Source organism: Vanellus vanellus (assembly GCF_965231255.1).
Source record: "Vanellus vanellus genome assembly, chromosome: 7".
Lineage (NCBI taxonomy): Eukaryota > Metazoa > Chordata > Aves > Charadriiformes > Charadriidae > Vanellus > Vanellus vanellus.
The window spans coordinates 10720833-10737555 of NC_138912.1; the positions used below are offsets into that span (position 1 = coordinate 10720833).

At 44.7% G+C, this 16723-nt stretch overlaps 1 protein-coding gene across 4 annotated transcripts in view; it reads right to left on the reverse strand.

The window, feature by feature from the left end:
- The window catches only part of TCF7L2 (transcription factor 7 like 2), a 184000-nt gene that overhangs the window by 22730 nt on the left and 144547 nt on the right, over nucleotides 1-16723 (reverse strand). For all 4 annotated transcript variants that reach the window (XM_082486156.1, XM_082486155.1, XM_082486157.1 and 1 more), the window contains exons 5-7: nucleotides 5512-5644; nucleotides 3252-3354; nucleotides 405-491 (exon numbers count right to left, since the gene is read on the reverse strand). In XM_082486156.1, coding sequence (XP_082342282.1) covers nucleotides 405-491; nucleotides 3252-3354; nucleotides 5512-5644 — 323 coding nt within the window. The remainder of the gene's footprint in view (nucleotides 1-404; nucleotides 492-3251; nucleotides 3355-5511; nucleotides 5645-16723) is intronic.

Sequence of the window (16723 nt, forward strand, 5' to 3'; positions counted from 1 at the left end):
GAGCAGCCCTCCTCCCTGCAGAGCCTCCCCTCTCGCACACAGAGCGCTGCTCTGGGTGACAGCCACCGAGAAAGCAAAAGGTGTCACGACTTCTCCTTCTTGCTTTTTCAACATCACATTCTCCTGGCCTTTTCATTTAGTTTGGCTTTTAAAGAAGAATTCCCACTCCTCCACGTCTCTCTCCAAAACAAATTTAAAGCCCAATGACAGCACGAGGACACCTTTTTCTCCTCAAGTGGGAAGGTACCCCATGTCCTCTCCTCCTCCGCCCCACTGAACAACTAAGGGCGACTGTTTAACTGAAGTGCTTTCAGAAATACGCTTCCTAGACGAAATGCCTCTAGAGAGGGCAGCAGGAGGAGTTACATTTGCTCTTGGTTCAGGACCTCAGCATTTACACTCACCTTGACATGGAAGCATTGACGGTCAGAGCTGTTGGGTAAGGGTGGCGGAAACCCCCTGTCGTGATTGGGTACACTGGCTGACCTTGCCTGGCAAAAAAGAAGGGAAAGAGAGAATGAGAGAAAGAAAAAAGGGCTTAAAAAAAAAAAAAAAACCACAACAAAAAACTTCTCTCTGCACAGTAAGCTTTATTCTCATTTGATCAGAACAAAAATCTTGGGGATTGTACAGCAAGGATCAAAGGAAAGAAACACAGAACAATTTGAATGCCATAAATCTGATAGGAATGGCTAATTAAATTTTATAACCTCTGCTTATGTCAATAGAGACCCTCTCCCCAAGCTGAAACTAGGTGTTTTGTTGTAATAATTAAAGGCGAAGTCTCGCTTGCTTTAATGGAGCCATCACACTAATTGAGGGCTACACATCCAAAGGAAAACAATAATGAATGTAAATTTATACCAAAATAAAGTACAGTGAATCAAAGGACTTCAGTTGCGCTTTGGGCCTCTTTCGGTATTTAGATCTCGGTGAGAAAACATTAAATTAACAGAGCTTAATTTGTAGCCTTTTGTCAGATTAACAAGTGTTGACAAGAGTTACCGGGGGAGAGTCCCCAAGAAGTATTGTGGGTAACCAATAGACAATCACACCTCATTACAATAATTAAAAAATACAGCAACATGCAAAACAGCATCCTCATGAAAGACACACAACTTTTTCTGATTGAGGTTTGTCTATGCTGGCCAGTTCTTTTCATCTGTCCTTCAAATATATCATCTGACCGGGCAGGATGCTTTCGGGGGGGTGGGGGTACTATGCTAGAGACATGCAGGCCAGCTGAGGATAGATGGGTTCGGAAGTTGATGGCGAAGCATGAGTGGCAACGAGAGGGGAAATAAAAACCTTGGGTCACTTCTGCAAAGTTGGCCATGCTGCTCTCCTAGAGCAAAAGCAAAGGTGATGGTATCACCCCTCAACAAAAACCACCCGGAGAAGCTGTAAGACCTGTGGGTAGCAAAGTACGCCATGGGTGTTGACTTGTTATAAACCAGCAGCGATGACAGAGTCTTCCTGTGACAGAGGTGGCGATTAGCACCTGGCTGATGAAACTGGCCGCACATGGCAACATTCGCGTGGGTTTGGCAGCCATGACATGAGGTTCAAGGAGGACAAACCTGTGTCTACGCACATAAAGATGTGAGGCTCTGAGACCCACGTGAGCAATGAGGCACAGGTCAGCGAGAGCCAGGAATTTCTTCCCTAGGCGCTCGTGTCTTTAATGCTACTGACTTCTGGCGTTAGCTGAGTATATTCGTTTTAAATGCTGAGGCTGTTACTGTGCAAACTGTAGCTAAGCAGTTGCATCAGAGGAGCGTGAGCTGGCTGTACGGCAGCTAGGCCCTGCAAGCAAGAAAGAAGAAAAGGAGCTGGCATGTTCTACCAGCATTCAGAGTGTCCTACGTAAAAAGTAAACCACCGCAAATGAGGAGGAATTTAAGATTTCAGGGAGCAACGCTCTGGGTTTTTCTTTTGCTCATGCTGTGCTTTTCTGGAGAAACAGCCTTCTGCAGACAGCTGATGGGCACGCTTCACCCTCAGGGTGGGAGAGCACGTTGCACGACCACCCTGAGAGGAAGGGCAGCCTACAAAGTGTCCAGAAGCCAGTCCACATGCTGAGGCCAAGGTCAGAGCTCCAGCTCTCCTGCATCCACACCTGTGTGCTTGAGAAAGGCCTCCAAAGCCTTTGAGGCCAATCCCTCTTCTTGCCCAAGCGCTGGGGGGGGGTGTGGGGACCCCCGGCTCGGCCCTGCTCTCCTACGGGCTGGGAACTCCACAGCCTTACGGAGGGCAAACTTGTGGAGAGGTATTTTAGCGCAGCTGGCCAAACAACCTCGAGCAGGAACAAACTATTTCTAGCTTTGGGCAATTCATTTCTAAAGAAATATGATCTCCCCAGAACTGACGAGGCCTGTTATATGAGAAAAATGGGGTAATAGTCCTGATTTATAATGCAGAGAACCATTGTATCCAGCAACACAAATGTATTTCATAGGTATTTAAATCAAATATATTGTACAAAAGGCCTAGGCAGTGCTTAAGTGCATTATAAACCCATTGCAGAGATGGCAACATTAAAAAAAAAAAAAAGACTCAATTACTGGAGGGAACCTCGTACCCAACAAGGCTCTGCAAGTGGGATATGAAGAGCTGAAGAGAAAACTAACTTTCCACAGCTTTTCTCTCAGCCTCTTTTAAAGTAAACTAATTCCTCTTTCTTGTTTGCAAGAAAATTCCATTCCTCAGATGCCAACTGCTCAGCCACGTCTCGACCAGGAATGCTGCTCACTGGCCGATGTAAAGCTCTACTGTTTCACAAGAAAAACGAAAGGGGTTTCAACGGGGAAGGCCAATGAAATTTAAAATTGCACATTTATAGTGAGGATGGCCCTGGTAAAAAAGGACTCCATGAGAATCACCCTGAGCCCCCAGAAAACCAAACTTGAGAAAAAAAACACATGGTGCAGTGTAAGAGCACTAACAAGAAAAGGACGTTTTTGTAGAAGGGTTTAAAAATTCATGCTTCACGAGCCATCAGCTGGTTGAGATGACATGCAAAGCTGTGTCCAACTGCTCATGTTTGTTTAAGACCACATGACCTGGCATAAGTTTTAATTAATCTTCATGAGGTGGGTAAATTCATAACCACTCAATGAAGTGGCAGTTGGCAAACAGACTTATCTCAATGCACACACAAGCGTGCACGCGCGCACACACACACACAATTTGTAACATAAATCTTATACATCAAAAAAGAAAAAAGAAATTAAAAAAATGGAACTCCTTACTGTGGTACTAACCATCCTAGCGGATGGGGGATTTGTCCTACAGTGCCTGGTGATAACGGATAATAAGGAGATATATCTGGAGGATGTGGAGGCCTTGGAATTCCTATGGAAGAGGAACATAAAGCAGTGTTAGTATTGAGATATGGAAATAAATAGAACATACGGAAAAAGCACATAGGTTCCTAAATTGCAATCTATTCATTTTCATTACAATACTCTTGCCTTCACTTTGAATTTCCAAAGGCTGTTTCACAGTCTTGTTTCATAAAGTGCGCCTTTTGGCATCTTGTTAAATGAGATTCAACCAGAAAAACTGATGTGATTCACTCCTCCAGTCACCTCTCCAATCAGAGATAATTATTTTGTTGTTTGGGATGAGAATTTAGGAGTCTCAGCTATAGTTCTGGTGTGACGCTGTACTAGGTGCTGTCTTAAACACTCAACAGAAAGATGGTCCCAGTATCAACTTCATGGTTATTTTAGTCTCAAAATCACCAAAAGAGTCCAGGCCCTGCCCATACTTTGACTGCGTACTCGATAGCATGGCGTTATTCCAAAGTAACCTCCAAAATGAGCTACAAAGTCATTACAATCGCAAATGATGTTTGCTTTTGAGCAAACCTAGGAAACCTTCCCAAAACCTAGAAGTGGAGGGGAGAACCCCTGGAAGTGCTTGCTAAAACAGGGGGCAGACGCCGGAGGTGTGCAGGGGAGGACAGAGAGCTCATCTGTCCTCCGAAACTCGTGCAGCTCCCACTGGCGGAGCAGACACCAGCTCCAGACGCAAGCCTTCAATCTTCGTGCTCCTTACCTTCAGAGCAAGTAGGAATTACTCAGAGGAGTAAGGGTTACAAGACTGGGTCTTTCAATTAACAAGCCAGAGCACAATTACACAGCAGAAGCAAATTAAAACAGAGAGCATTAAAAGGAAGGGGTACTGTATTCATGGCTAAAAACTATTTTTTTAAGTCACTCAGGAAGCTTTTAATCTCTAAATTAAATCTCCTTGTGTGACATTTTCATGCAGACATTGCTTTTTCTCCATTACAAAACCCAAACAGATTAACTGGGCTTTAACCATCCGGCGAGCTATTTGCACACTTGAAAGAATGTTCACAGAAGAAAAGTAAACAGTCTACAGACGTTAATCATATGTTTTACGATAACCATTTAAAAGCTATTCCCTGTACTACCATTATTTAAATGAGAGGTTGACTATGCCACTCACTTGCAATATCCAGGGATGGCGAGATGGATTCCTTTTAAGCCATGTGAAGTTAGCATTAAACACAATTAAAAGGGGGTCCCCAATTGAAGCATGAGGAGTGAAAACCAGCTAATGCACGGCCTCACCGAAGGGCTGCGCTTTAGATAAATTATCTGCGTACGTTAGGGCCGACACAGAGCGATTCCTTTGACGTGAATTCAGTTTCTGATGTACTTTCCAATTAACTAGCTGAGATTTGGATTAACAAAAACAAAACCACTGTCACTTGGATCTCAGTGCAGCCCGAAGAAAGAAGACTGACACTGTTTGACTTCTCTGGGCCCTCAGGTTAAACAGGGACTCTTAAAAAGTTAGAATAACATGTAAATTCTACTCTATAACACCAATAAATCTAGTCAGGGTTTTACGCGGTGCTCTATATTCAAGACGACTGCCCTTCAGGCTGAACCGAGAGTTGGGTAGACTTACATTGGGGAAAAGGGTTGCAAGTATAGAGCTGGAGCTAAGTAGTTAGAGTGGATGAAAATTCAACATTATAGGAGAAAAATGGCTGAACTCCTGACACAGAAACAATGGGATTTGGGGAATTAAAAGAGATTCATTTTGAAACCGGTCATGACCCACCACCTTTAAAATTCCAGCTGCAATTTTGTAAGTGCAGATCACAGAACGTACACGTTTAACTCTCTGGGTCGTGCATGCAAACCAAGCGCTTGGTAGATCGAACTACTAGATGGGGTATCATGCCTGCAAAGAAACACACCTGCGAACGACCCCACACATGCAACTCTGGTGTCACCCTGCAGAAGCTTTATGAAAATTCACCCAGTAGGTTTCCTTCTGAAGCCTAATTGGCTTAAAAAGAAACTACTTTGGCCGTGTTCTTGCACGTCTTTGCCATTTTTACATGCCCCTTCTGGTGCTCCAGCACGGGAAATCCTTCCTCCCGCACTCTTTACCCCTAATACGCAAAATGGAAAGATCCACCCACCCACTCTCTAAAAAAAACCCCCAAAGCTTTTTCGCACCTACCTGTTTTGGGATCTACGTCGGCTGGTAAGTGTGGAGGAGGGTTTCCCGGTGTGAAGTGCTCATTGCTGTACGTGATAAGCGGCGTAAGAGGGTGTACATGGTGTGGGTGCTGCACAACTGGCACTTTGTTAGACTGTCAAGAGAAAAAGGTTGACGGCGTTAGAGGAGTGCCGGCTACCCCCCACTGCAGCACCAGGCATGACATAGAGAAACTTGAGGGTTTCAACACGGTCCTCAGACTTTTCCACATTCCTTCTCGGTGTCACCCTTGCAGCTTTCCCACCGTCTTGCTTAAAACCTCCTCACACACTTTCCCTGCTCTTGAGTTTCTTTAATCTTTTTGACCTGTCGTGCTCCTGTACGGAGCAACAGCAATTCTTTAAAATTTTTTCCGTTCTATTTTATCATCTTGTGCTTCACCTCGAAGATGCAGGCAGACTCCTCAGTGAGGGGCTGACAGAGTCCCCCATTTAATTAGCACCAGACCCAAATGCTCACTGACCTGTAGGTCTTTTCCTTTCCCCTTCCTGTCCTCGCTTTCAGTTCTGCATTTTACTGCTCATTGCAAATACTCCAGATAAAAAGCCTTTGTAGTGCTAGAGTATTCCCTTCATCAGCAAGCATTAAGCTGACAAGCGATCACCTGCATATTTTATATATATATATTTTAGAAGAGCTGATTAATTATCAATTCATCAGAGAGCCCTAATAAATGGAAACTGGATACTGATGAATTAGGCTACTAAAATATTCAGCTATATAAATAATGGCAAAAAACCCCCAGATAAGGCCATTGAAATTAATGCTCTTGTGGGGGGAATAATCACGCAGATATCATGAGATTTTCCCTGTCACATTCCTAGCTCTGGGGGAAAAAAATTTTTTTCTTAACAACAATAAAAAAAAAAAAAGAAGAGGAGTGAATGAATGAAAGGAAAAGGCAGGCTGAACTGTAACTTACCCTCACAAGATCACAAAGGAAAAATTAAGCTGAAACAAGCGAACTGCTGGACCATTTACTGCGAGTAATCCAATTGCAAAAAACCCTATTCCCCATAGAGGATTTTCACTAAAATCCTACAACAGGGACATTTAACCAGATTAGGTACCAGCAAAGATAAAGAGGCTGGTATTAGATGATGAATGGATTAGAGTCAGGTTTCATTTTAGAATGTGTCTTCATTTCCTTTTATTACTTTAAGTAAGGAACAACTTGCATTAACATCAAGTAAAAGGAATCACATTAAAATAAAGTAGTGATGCCACGGCGGCCCCCGATAGCGCCGCTGCCGTTCGGGGTCTGCCAGCGCTCTCCTGCTCGTTCTCCTGCCCGAGGCCGGCTCCCACCCCACCGCTCGCTCCCCAGCACCCCAAACACGCGCCCGCGCCGTGCCGCTTTAGACAAACTACTGTCTGAACTTGGTTGGAATGCTGTGAGCTTCCCTTAAAAGCATTTTAAAAATAATTGTTATTCTTTGAGAATGATTTTCTAGACTGGAGGGGGGCGGGGGGGGAGAGGGAAGACAGACTGAGAGCTACAAGGAAAAGAAACATCAGTCTTCCCCCGAATAAACAAGAAGACCTTTCATCGTGCTTTGGGCAAGCAAAGTTTCAGCTTTGGCTCCTCCAACCCCTGACCCAGGGAGGCTCCCCCAGCCCCAGCCCCAGCCCCTGCCGTATGTGGCTATTTGACTCACCCCTTTGAGAAACCGCAAATAAAGTCTGCACCCCAGAGAAGCGAGCTAATTAGCAGCGCTTATGTTTCCCACAACTTGTACCCTGCGTATTTCTTTTTGCAGCCCTTCCATGGAATGATTTCCCTCTAATACCACACTCGTAGCGCAGGAGAGAGTTCCGCATCAAGTGGCCACGATGCAGGACAGAGCGCAGTCGTGACAGCCGACACTATGAATTACAGCACGTTGTGCTGGCTGGGTTGTAGGACAGGTCTTCTGCCAGTTGTACAACCAAGGACAACTTTTGGCCACACAGACCCATAATGGTTTTGCATCAGGAGCTGGGGGGATTTACCCCCTTAATTCAAAAAGCTGAAGGAGATGCTCTAACCCAAAATCTGTTCTCTTCCAAGTGAATCAACCAAAGCAGTCTGGAAGTAACCAAACGGTTTGGGATGGGCTTCACGTAACAAATCGTACTACACACCATGCAAAGCAGCAGCCATCTACTCAACAACACATGACACTGAATGCCAAATGACTACTTGATTTGGTTCACAAAAAACAATCATTCCCAATAAGAGGGGTTTTTGCTGGCCAAGAATTGTGTGAACTCTTGCTATTCAGTGATACACAGTGTGGTTGGTAGCTGCTATAGCTCTGTGCTCTCCCAAGTCTATCTTTGCATCATTCCAAAAAACCCTCACCCAGATCCTGACCGGCATTGAGGGCTGTCTTCCATGGAGAGCTTATTTGTGTAGAAACTGGAACTGGTTAGTTAAAAAAATAAGTAAGTGACAGAATAACATTAGAGGGTCAGACTTAAGCCGACAAACAAGAACCAACAAGTGAGAGGAAAGCTGGACTTACACGCCTGTATCACCAAAGCCAGATACACTATAGGGGGTTACACGTAAACTATGGGAAACTACCATCCACTGCTTTGATATACCAAGACCCCCCACAATATCTCCACATAACGGCACAAGTGCCAAATTATTACATATTTTACTTAACACCTTTCAGAGAAAAATAAAAAGCAAAAGGAAAAAAAAAAAAAAAGTCAAAAATCAACAACCAGGAGTTTGAACCTTAGTCTGGAAACTTTTCCCCAGGTAAGTCAATTTTATTCCCGTGACCGCCCTGCACGTAAACAGACAATCCGTACAAAGGTACTGGAAGTAAGGATAGGATACTTTTTTGCCACCCTAATGATGCTGGGGCAGAGGTGCGGGGAGAATGTACCGGGGGAAAAGGGGAAACTGTCACCTAAATGCTTAAAAATACGCTCTCCGGGACAGAGGAGTGTGATCCACTGCCCCTGCACATCAGTGCGCATCTGTATCACTACCCCAGGCTAGGTTTGTGTTCTGCACTGTTCATCACACACTGGGATGCTCTGAATAGCACGCACAATTTGCAAGCCAAGCTAATGATACATAATATGCTACATACACTGCTCTTTAAAAGCAGCATTCCTGAAGTTAACTACGCTTCCTTGGAAAAGAGAAAAAGAAAGGACTAGCTGGGAAAGAGCAGGATTAATCCCGCACACGCATCCTCCTTTGAAGTCAATGGGAGCTCTGCCTGAGTAACAAGTGTGGTCCTAACCCCATCCACTGGCAGTGAAAGGTAAACCACAGAAGCCATCAATAGGAGACACCTATTAGGTGACCTCAGCCGTCCCTCTGCAAAAGGCCCTTCTCCAACATACATTTGCGAGTACTTTATCAAGGGTAGTTTTAAGCTAAAAGCCATTGTGAGATGCAGGAATTTCTCTGGCAACTCGAAGAACTCCATTTATGGCTATGTCAGGCCCAGAAAGGGGAGCTGCACTGGTACGCGCAGATTAGCATCAGGGCATGTGGTAATAGGATGGGAACAAGTGGAGATTTCTAGACAGAAATCCCGGCATCTACAAAGTACCAAGTCATCTGCTGATAAATCACTCCTCTCCACTGAAAGCTGGGGTCTCACGCTGGGTTAGAGGGCACGGTAAAGAACTGCAAAAAAACAAGAGAAGTTTGCTTTTCTTGATAACCCCCGCCTGAAGCAAACCAGAGGAAATTGTCCCCACAGGGACTCAACTACTAAATCTCTCTATATGAATTTGAAATACTTCTGGGAGCGCTTAAACACGGATGACTTTAAGCATTACTGGAGCTCTGGAATGGGGGGGCGGGGGAGAACCGCCACCACAACAAATTTTGGACTGATGTATGTTTGAGAGGGATACTGAGACCCATTTAGCCCAAGTTCTGATAGGTGCCTTTAGGGGAGAAAAAAAAAAATATCTGAACTTCAGATTTAAACTGCAGGGGCTTGTGTGTATAAATTGCTGTGTATTAGTCTTTGTTGCATGGTAAGGACATTTCATTAACAGGATGAAAGATGCTTCTATGCGTATACAGCCCAATTTAATACACCCCACTGATGAATACTCCCCGTTTATTGAAGAAGTTAATACATGCTGTATAAATCAATAGTACCCAAGTCTCTGAAAGCAACGCAAGACTTGCACGAGATGAAACATTGTATTGTTGAGCACACAGAGAGGAACCAACCTTTAAATAGGAAGAATTTGTTACTGCAATTTTTGTTTGCGAATTCATAGCTTGTTCGGCTTTGGTAATAAAAACATGGTACCGACTCAAGTCAGAGAAAAACATGCCAGAGAGGCCAGAGGATTTGTCCTCGCCGGGACATTGTGGTGTTAGTAAAAGCGGGTCTGCAAAAAAAAAAAAAAAAAGCCACCCAGTCGGAAAACAAGCCATCATGCCACTGCAGCATCGGTGCAGCCCAAGCCTTCGGCCTCAGAGAAACAGCGGGAGGGAGACTCCGCTGCCACGGGCAGGGGAGGGCAGGGGGGATGGATGCTCCTGCCCCAGCACAGCCCGGGACTCCCGCAGCCGGGGACAGACCCCCTTCCCCGACCCGGGGTGACCTTTTAAGCGGACTTAAAGCCTCAAGCCCTGCTCGCCAGGCAGGGACGGGCTACCGCCCGCCAGGCACCCCCCGACCGCCCGCAGCTGGGATGGACTGATCAAGCCCTTGTGCCCCGGACCCCCGGAGCCCTCTATGGGTAAGGGAGGAGGAACGAGAGCTCACCATTCACCTTAAAACCTATTAATCAACAGACACTGAAAACAAATGGAGCTAGAGCTCCGCCTGCCTTTTTTGCCACGTCCTCCTCTTCCCCATTGCTCTCCCTTTCTGCTGAAGAAAGATGGGCCCTGAAAGTGCCTTTATGAGCCTAATACAATAAAACAAAAGCAGCACAGAAGAGGGTTTGTCAGCCTTTTCCCCTCCTCCAGGGTGGATGCAGAAGGTCGACAGTGGTCTTGAATTAGCAGGCCCTCCTGGAGTTGCTCCCCGGGCTTAGCAAAGGGTGCCATTCTATACCAGTTCATATCAAAAAAACAGGTTTGTAACTTGTCGCTCTGTATTTTCCAGATGGTGCTATTGCAGTTCTGCTGACTATGGCCAGTGAAGCGCCAGCAGATGTTCCCGAGCTGCTCTGCAGCTCCAAGGATGCTCATAAGAGAGTTGGGTTTTTTTCAGTAAGCACCACTCCGACCCCGGGGATCACCCACATCAGCGGCCGCTCTGGCTGGCACCCCAAACTTCAGCAAGGAAACTACAAACCATTCTGCTTAACTGAAAAGCTAAAGCCAACCAAACCCACCAGCTATATGTAACTCGGTCCTCATCCCCTCCCCAAGTGTAAAAATTCAGTGCCAGTGATGAAGCGCTTCCTGTGAAGGTCGCAGATTTAATTTTACCTGGCTCTGTTTAGCTAGTGGAGTCACAGTTTATTTTTTTTAAGGATGCTTTCACACCTGACTAAGCATTTTTCTCCTGAAAACTACTTCCCCTTGCTCCATTATGGCTGATACAGTGGCCTGAGCCCTTTCACAGTTTAACATAGCCGATTTCTGCCTAAGGTCCTGCCCTAAGCTAACTGCCCATTGTAGCGGGAGACAAGGCCCCCATTGATAATCACAACTCCCTGCTAAAAAAAGGCTCATTTTCCTCTTTCACGCAAATGATGACAGGAGCACTGACAACCATGTGCTGGGACAATACCCACCCCCCCAAACAGAGCTTGACCAAAAAAAAAAAAAAAAAAAAACAACCAACCCAAAACAACCCCCCACTGCCTTTCCCTTAATTTAAAAAAAAAAAAAAAAAGGGGAGGGGGACACCACATTTTTGCATCCTTCTGCTTCTTCCCCCTCCCTCCCTGACCACTTCCCAGGCCAGCGAGTGCCTACCTGCTCCTGCAAGAACTGCCAGCTTTCCAAAAAAAAAAAAAAAACCAAACCACAAACAAAAAAACCCAAACCCATGCTCTATTAGCAATCTCTCAGACAAAACAACAAAATCAGCTTCCTGGCTTTAAGTGTCCAGCAATTCATTCAAGAAAATAATAGCTTGCTTTTTTTTTTTTCCCCTTTAGGGATGATGAAGTGCCCCCTGCACACTGGAGCACTAAGCCACCCTGCTTGACATTTTCGGCATCCTTCCTGTAAGGGAGCGAAGGTACTGGGGGAAGGAGGAAGGGGGGGGGAGGAGTGGGGGTTTAAGATGTTCAGGAAATTTCCACTTAATTTCGCCAAAAGGCAATTATGTGAAATGATCTGGTGACAATTAGCATACGCCAAATCCTCTAGCGTAAAAGGGGAAGAACTGGGGTTTAGCTATCTAATTACTGCCTGGTAGTTTGCGGGAGAATTAAAAACACTGGTAGTAAAATGTTAGTATTAAGTGTGCTCACACTTTGCTTTCAAAGCTGTTGTGGACTGTAATCTTACTGCTACAGTATTTAGGTGTTTTGGGTTTTTTTTTTTAAGTAAAATTAAAAAATAAAAAAGGCAACTTGAGGTTTTAAATACAAGCGAAGTGCTGCATCCTTGGGCCATGTGGTGCTACTCCAACGTCAGGTCAGACCCAGAGAAGCACCTGCTTGGACACTGCTGTGTGTTTTGAGACCCTTTAGCATCACTTGGAACTACACTGATGCCAGTTAGATTTTACCTCATTCGTTCTCTAAATGCTCTACTGATAAAGGGAGAGCACTGCTGCATCTGCTCTGCCTGACCTAAACACCGGTTTGGACACGGGAGTTACCCCAGCCTACAGCCCAGGAACTGTGGCCTGCACATGTCCAGCCTCACGCTGTATCTCAAAATTAGAGATGATCTGATCAACAGGTGAATTTCCCCATACAAGGGGGACAGGGTAATGCTCAGACCCTTCAAGTTTCAGGCACCACGGTGCCCAGATCTGTTTCTTCCATTACAAAAGGAGAGACACGGTTTCTTCCCCAACCTGACAAATACTCAGCGCTTTCTTCGCATACGTTAGTTAATTACTAGACCGATATTATCTCCGTAGAGCAGGCAAGCCTTCGTTCACATCTAACAAGGCAAAAAGCAGAAAGACTTGGCATACATTAGACTAACCCCAAAAAATCACTGTTTTCTTCAGCAGTACCAGTACAAGGTGTGCTGGATACACAACCACGAAGCAAAGGAGACTGGTGAAACCTGAGCAGGTCTTCAGGAAACTGTCCTGACCGTAAAGGGGGTGGAGAGGGGGGAGATACAGAGCAATAATGCAAGCACAAAAATTCAGAAAAGATGAGGGGGAAGAAGTGAATATAAGCAGAAGGGTGCCTGTAATTGCCCCGACAGACCTTATTTGTTACGTGCTTTGTATGAATACCTACTAACGCAGTTTTACCTACTGCCTAGCATCCTCTAAAATGCCACATTATAAACAGCTTTAATTCTTGCATATACATCACATATTTCAGCACTAGACAGACATATACTGTAGGAGAAATAACTCTACTGATTTTGTTAGGGTATCTGTGACTTCTGCCTACAGTAAAAACTTCAGTGTGAAGCTGTTAATAAACTGCAAGAAATGAAAAAAAAAAAAAAAATTAGCATGCATGCCTATACCCACTTGTATTTGGCAATTTCAGTAATACCAGTATTATTAAAAAACGCGCACACACATGCCTTAATGTATGATGCCAAGCTTTCAGTTCAGCTTTTCAAAGTGCAGTATTCACAAATTATAGCAGACTGTGCTCAATATCGATACGCAATATATCTAGCAAACATATATTAAATAGCTTAACAAATAACACAGCTCTAAAAAACATTTTCATTTTTTATTGTGCTAAAAACAATACATGCTGCCACAGAACAATTGAGTGATGAGATTAACTAACTCCAGGTCAATTATTTCCCGAACAAATTCAACAAAGTTTCCCTAAAAACGTGATGTTAAATGCACATCAGAAGCAAAACCACCTTGCAAATATTTTGGACGAAAAGAAACAGGCACATTTGTACAGCGCCGTCAGGCCTTTCGCCCCAAGTCCCAACAAAAAGAATTCTTCTAAAGGTAAAACGCTTCCGAGATCTCATCACCAGCCATGTAAAACCCGCGTATGCCACAACATGCAGTGAAAAAATAAACATCTAAATAGCTTTCCTTTTAGATTAATTCGTTTTAGGCGAATTCTACAAAATTTTATCCCTTGCCTTATGCAAGAACAGGCAAATAAATCAACTGAGCTACTCAGGCAAAGGCATCTCTGAGTACTGAAGTGATAGAAATCCTCCTCCTGGATGAAGTGACTCTCCAAGAACGCCTGGCAGAGTTCGAAAAGAAAACAGCAGAAAACTCAAGATTCCCACAAAACCTCAGGTGAAAATGTGATGCATTCTAACATTTTTAAATACATTTCTATTTTCTGTGTATAATTACGTGCAAGGCACAGTACTGGCTGAGGGGTAGGTTCACTTTTTGTAATATACATTAATAGGAGAAAAAAAGCCTCATGGACTTCTGATAACGAACACAGAACCACTGGGTCAAAACACATGTTATCTCATATTTATCAACATTCAGTATTATTTTTCATACACCTTTATCATGGGGTGAAATCGTTTTTATGTAGTGCCTCTAAAATTTTCACCTTTCACATTACAGCTGAGCTTTCCGACGAATTCAGAAAATCTGTGTCAACTAAACACAGGATCAAAAGCACCCAATTAAAAACTACTACATACTATTTTTAATAATAATTTAAAAAAAATAAAAATCTCGTTTTGTGTATGACAAGAGTTAAACCATTCCATCTCCAAACCCCCTTAACTGTAATGTATGTGCCCTGCTACAAACCAACTTTTTCTCCTTAAAAAAAAAAAAAAAACAAAACCAAAAACCAAAAAACAACAAACCAACTCAAAACATTTTTACCTTCATGGTTTCAGAGTTAAGGAAATATCGTACTGAACTGAAGAAAGCTTTGAAGTGGCCCCCTCCGCCCCAAAGGAGAAAAAGAAAAGCAAAGCTAGTGATGTCATGGTCACTGTGTGAATGTATGACTGCGGATGTAACGCACAGCTAATACACGCGCACACGCTTCTCCCTCGCTGCTAACCATTGTTCCGCATCCAGAAATCAGCCCCTGAAACCTGCTGTACACCAGGCTCTGAAACACCCCCCACTCCCCCAAAACACACCCCGAGCCGACCCCGGATGCATGAAAAAAAAAAAAATCCCCCCCCCCCTTCCTGTTAACCAAACCCCAAAATCAGGCGGAGGGAAGGGCAAAGAGGAGGAGTGCAACAACTCTGCCCCGCTGCACCATTGTGTCGCGACAAAACGGCGCTCTGCCGCTCGCTCCTCGCCACTGCTGTAAAATTAAAGTGTCATCGAAAAGTCACGCTTCCCCCTACTAAAAAAGACAATTACCATAAAATAAATAAATAAAAACAACGTCGCTAACAAAGGTCACAGCTGGAGATGCTCGCTTGATTCCCCCCCCCGTTTTTTTTTTTTTTTGATTCCACACAGGAGGAAAGAAAAGGAGAGGGAGAGAGGGGGAGAGGTAGAGGAGTCACATCAGAAGTTCAATGGTCAAGACGGAAAGCGCGCACACAGAAAGTGCTACTCACCCAGCAATTCAAATTGAGATGCCAGCAGCCGAACTGCTGGAAGAGAGAGAACCCAGAGGCAAGTGCTCCTCCTTTACCACTCATATCTTCCATTCCCACTAAAATTGCATCCCTCGGGTACATAACAGCTTTGTCTTTCCTTCTCTTAACCTCAAAAACTTTTTTCTTTACTGTCTAGATGCCAATTGTGCTGGCTTTGTATTATTTTCCTTGCAGCTTTTCTCTCTCTTTTTTTTTTTTTTTTCCCCTGCTCCCCCCCTTCACTTAAAGTACTGGAAAAGCTGTCTTAAAAGATCAAGATGTCTCCAGTTTTTTGGCCTGGTGTTTTCTGAATGCTCAAAATCCACTGTCATGTTGGCTGTGAGAAGTGTCTTATTTCTAAATTGTCGGCTGCGGTTATCAAAATTTAGAGAAGCCTCCTCTCTTTTCCTATATAGCACTTTACCATCATCCTTCCAGAGAGTGGGGAAAAGCCTTTCTCCCCCCCCTACGCAGGTATGCCTGCTCAGAAGACCTAAAAAGCAGTTACCTTGGAAATCAGTGACAATGCTACTACAACCCAGGTTGCACAGGTATTACTAAGTGCAGCGAGGAAACGCCGGCCGGCCGTGAGGGAGCATGATCAGTTAAGTGTAGCAAGCAGTCACTTTATCTGCAAGATTGTCAAATCCCTCAGAACAAATTTCTTAGGGGGAGAGCTGTAAGGAAAGTATATTTTCTTGTCATTGTAACACTGAGGTGACATTTGGCAGACCTTTACCATTAGCTCTGGTCTCTCCCCCCCCCTTTAGCATTTAATATTTCTGTAAACACTGACCCCGCTGTAAAAGCGATGCAAGAGGAGCTTCGAGATCGCTAATGTTACGGTGCCCTGGCTATTGTGTTTTCCCAAGCTGCTCCTGAGCAGCAGCGAGAATAAACAGGGGTACCCAGAGAGCATCGCTGAACTAAGCGTGGATGAAGCCTTCTCCCCTGCACCTCGCTCTCGCCTATGAGAGTGGCGAGACGCCCGCTTCCTAAATCCGAGCCGGGTACCGAGGGCAAAGCACAGCATCCCAGTTCGCCAAGAGTCAGTTTCTCATCTCTTATTTATCCCTTTCCCTAAAGTTGCAAAGTAGTTACTCTGCAACAGGGGCAAAAGCCACAAAGGCTGGTTTAACGGGGGATAATTAAGGAAACCGTGGCCACCTTCTTCCCCTCCTCACTTTCACGAGTTTGTTAGTGCTGATGGATGCTGGAGGCAGGGAGAGCGATCACCATGCCGGACGGATGCTGTGACTGCCATGCGGGACGGATGCCGCTGCAGACGAGGCACTGAAGGAGACCGGTTGCAAACACTTGTCTTCCCTGCGCACATCTGGGTGACTCACGCGAGCGAGTTCACCCCCCCTCCCCGCACCCCTCAAAGAACGAAACAGCAGGACTAAATAAACGTAGGAAAAAATTAAAACAGTTTCAAACGGTGGAGACCTTGAGTGGTTCCAGGTTTGCTTTTTAAGTGGCAGTTTAATCTGCGAAGGCTGTGGGCTAAACAAACAAACAAACAAAAAAACC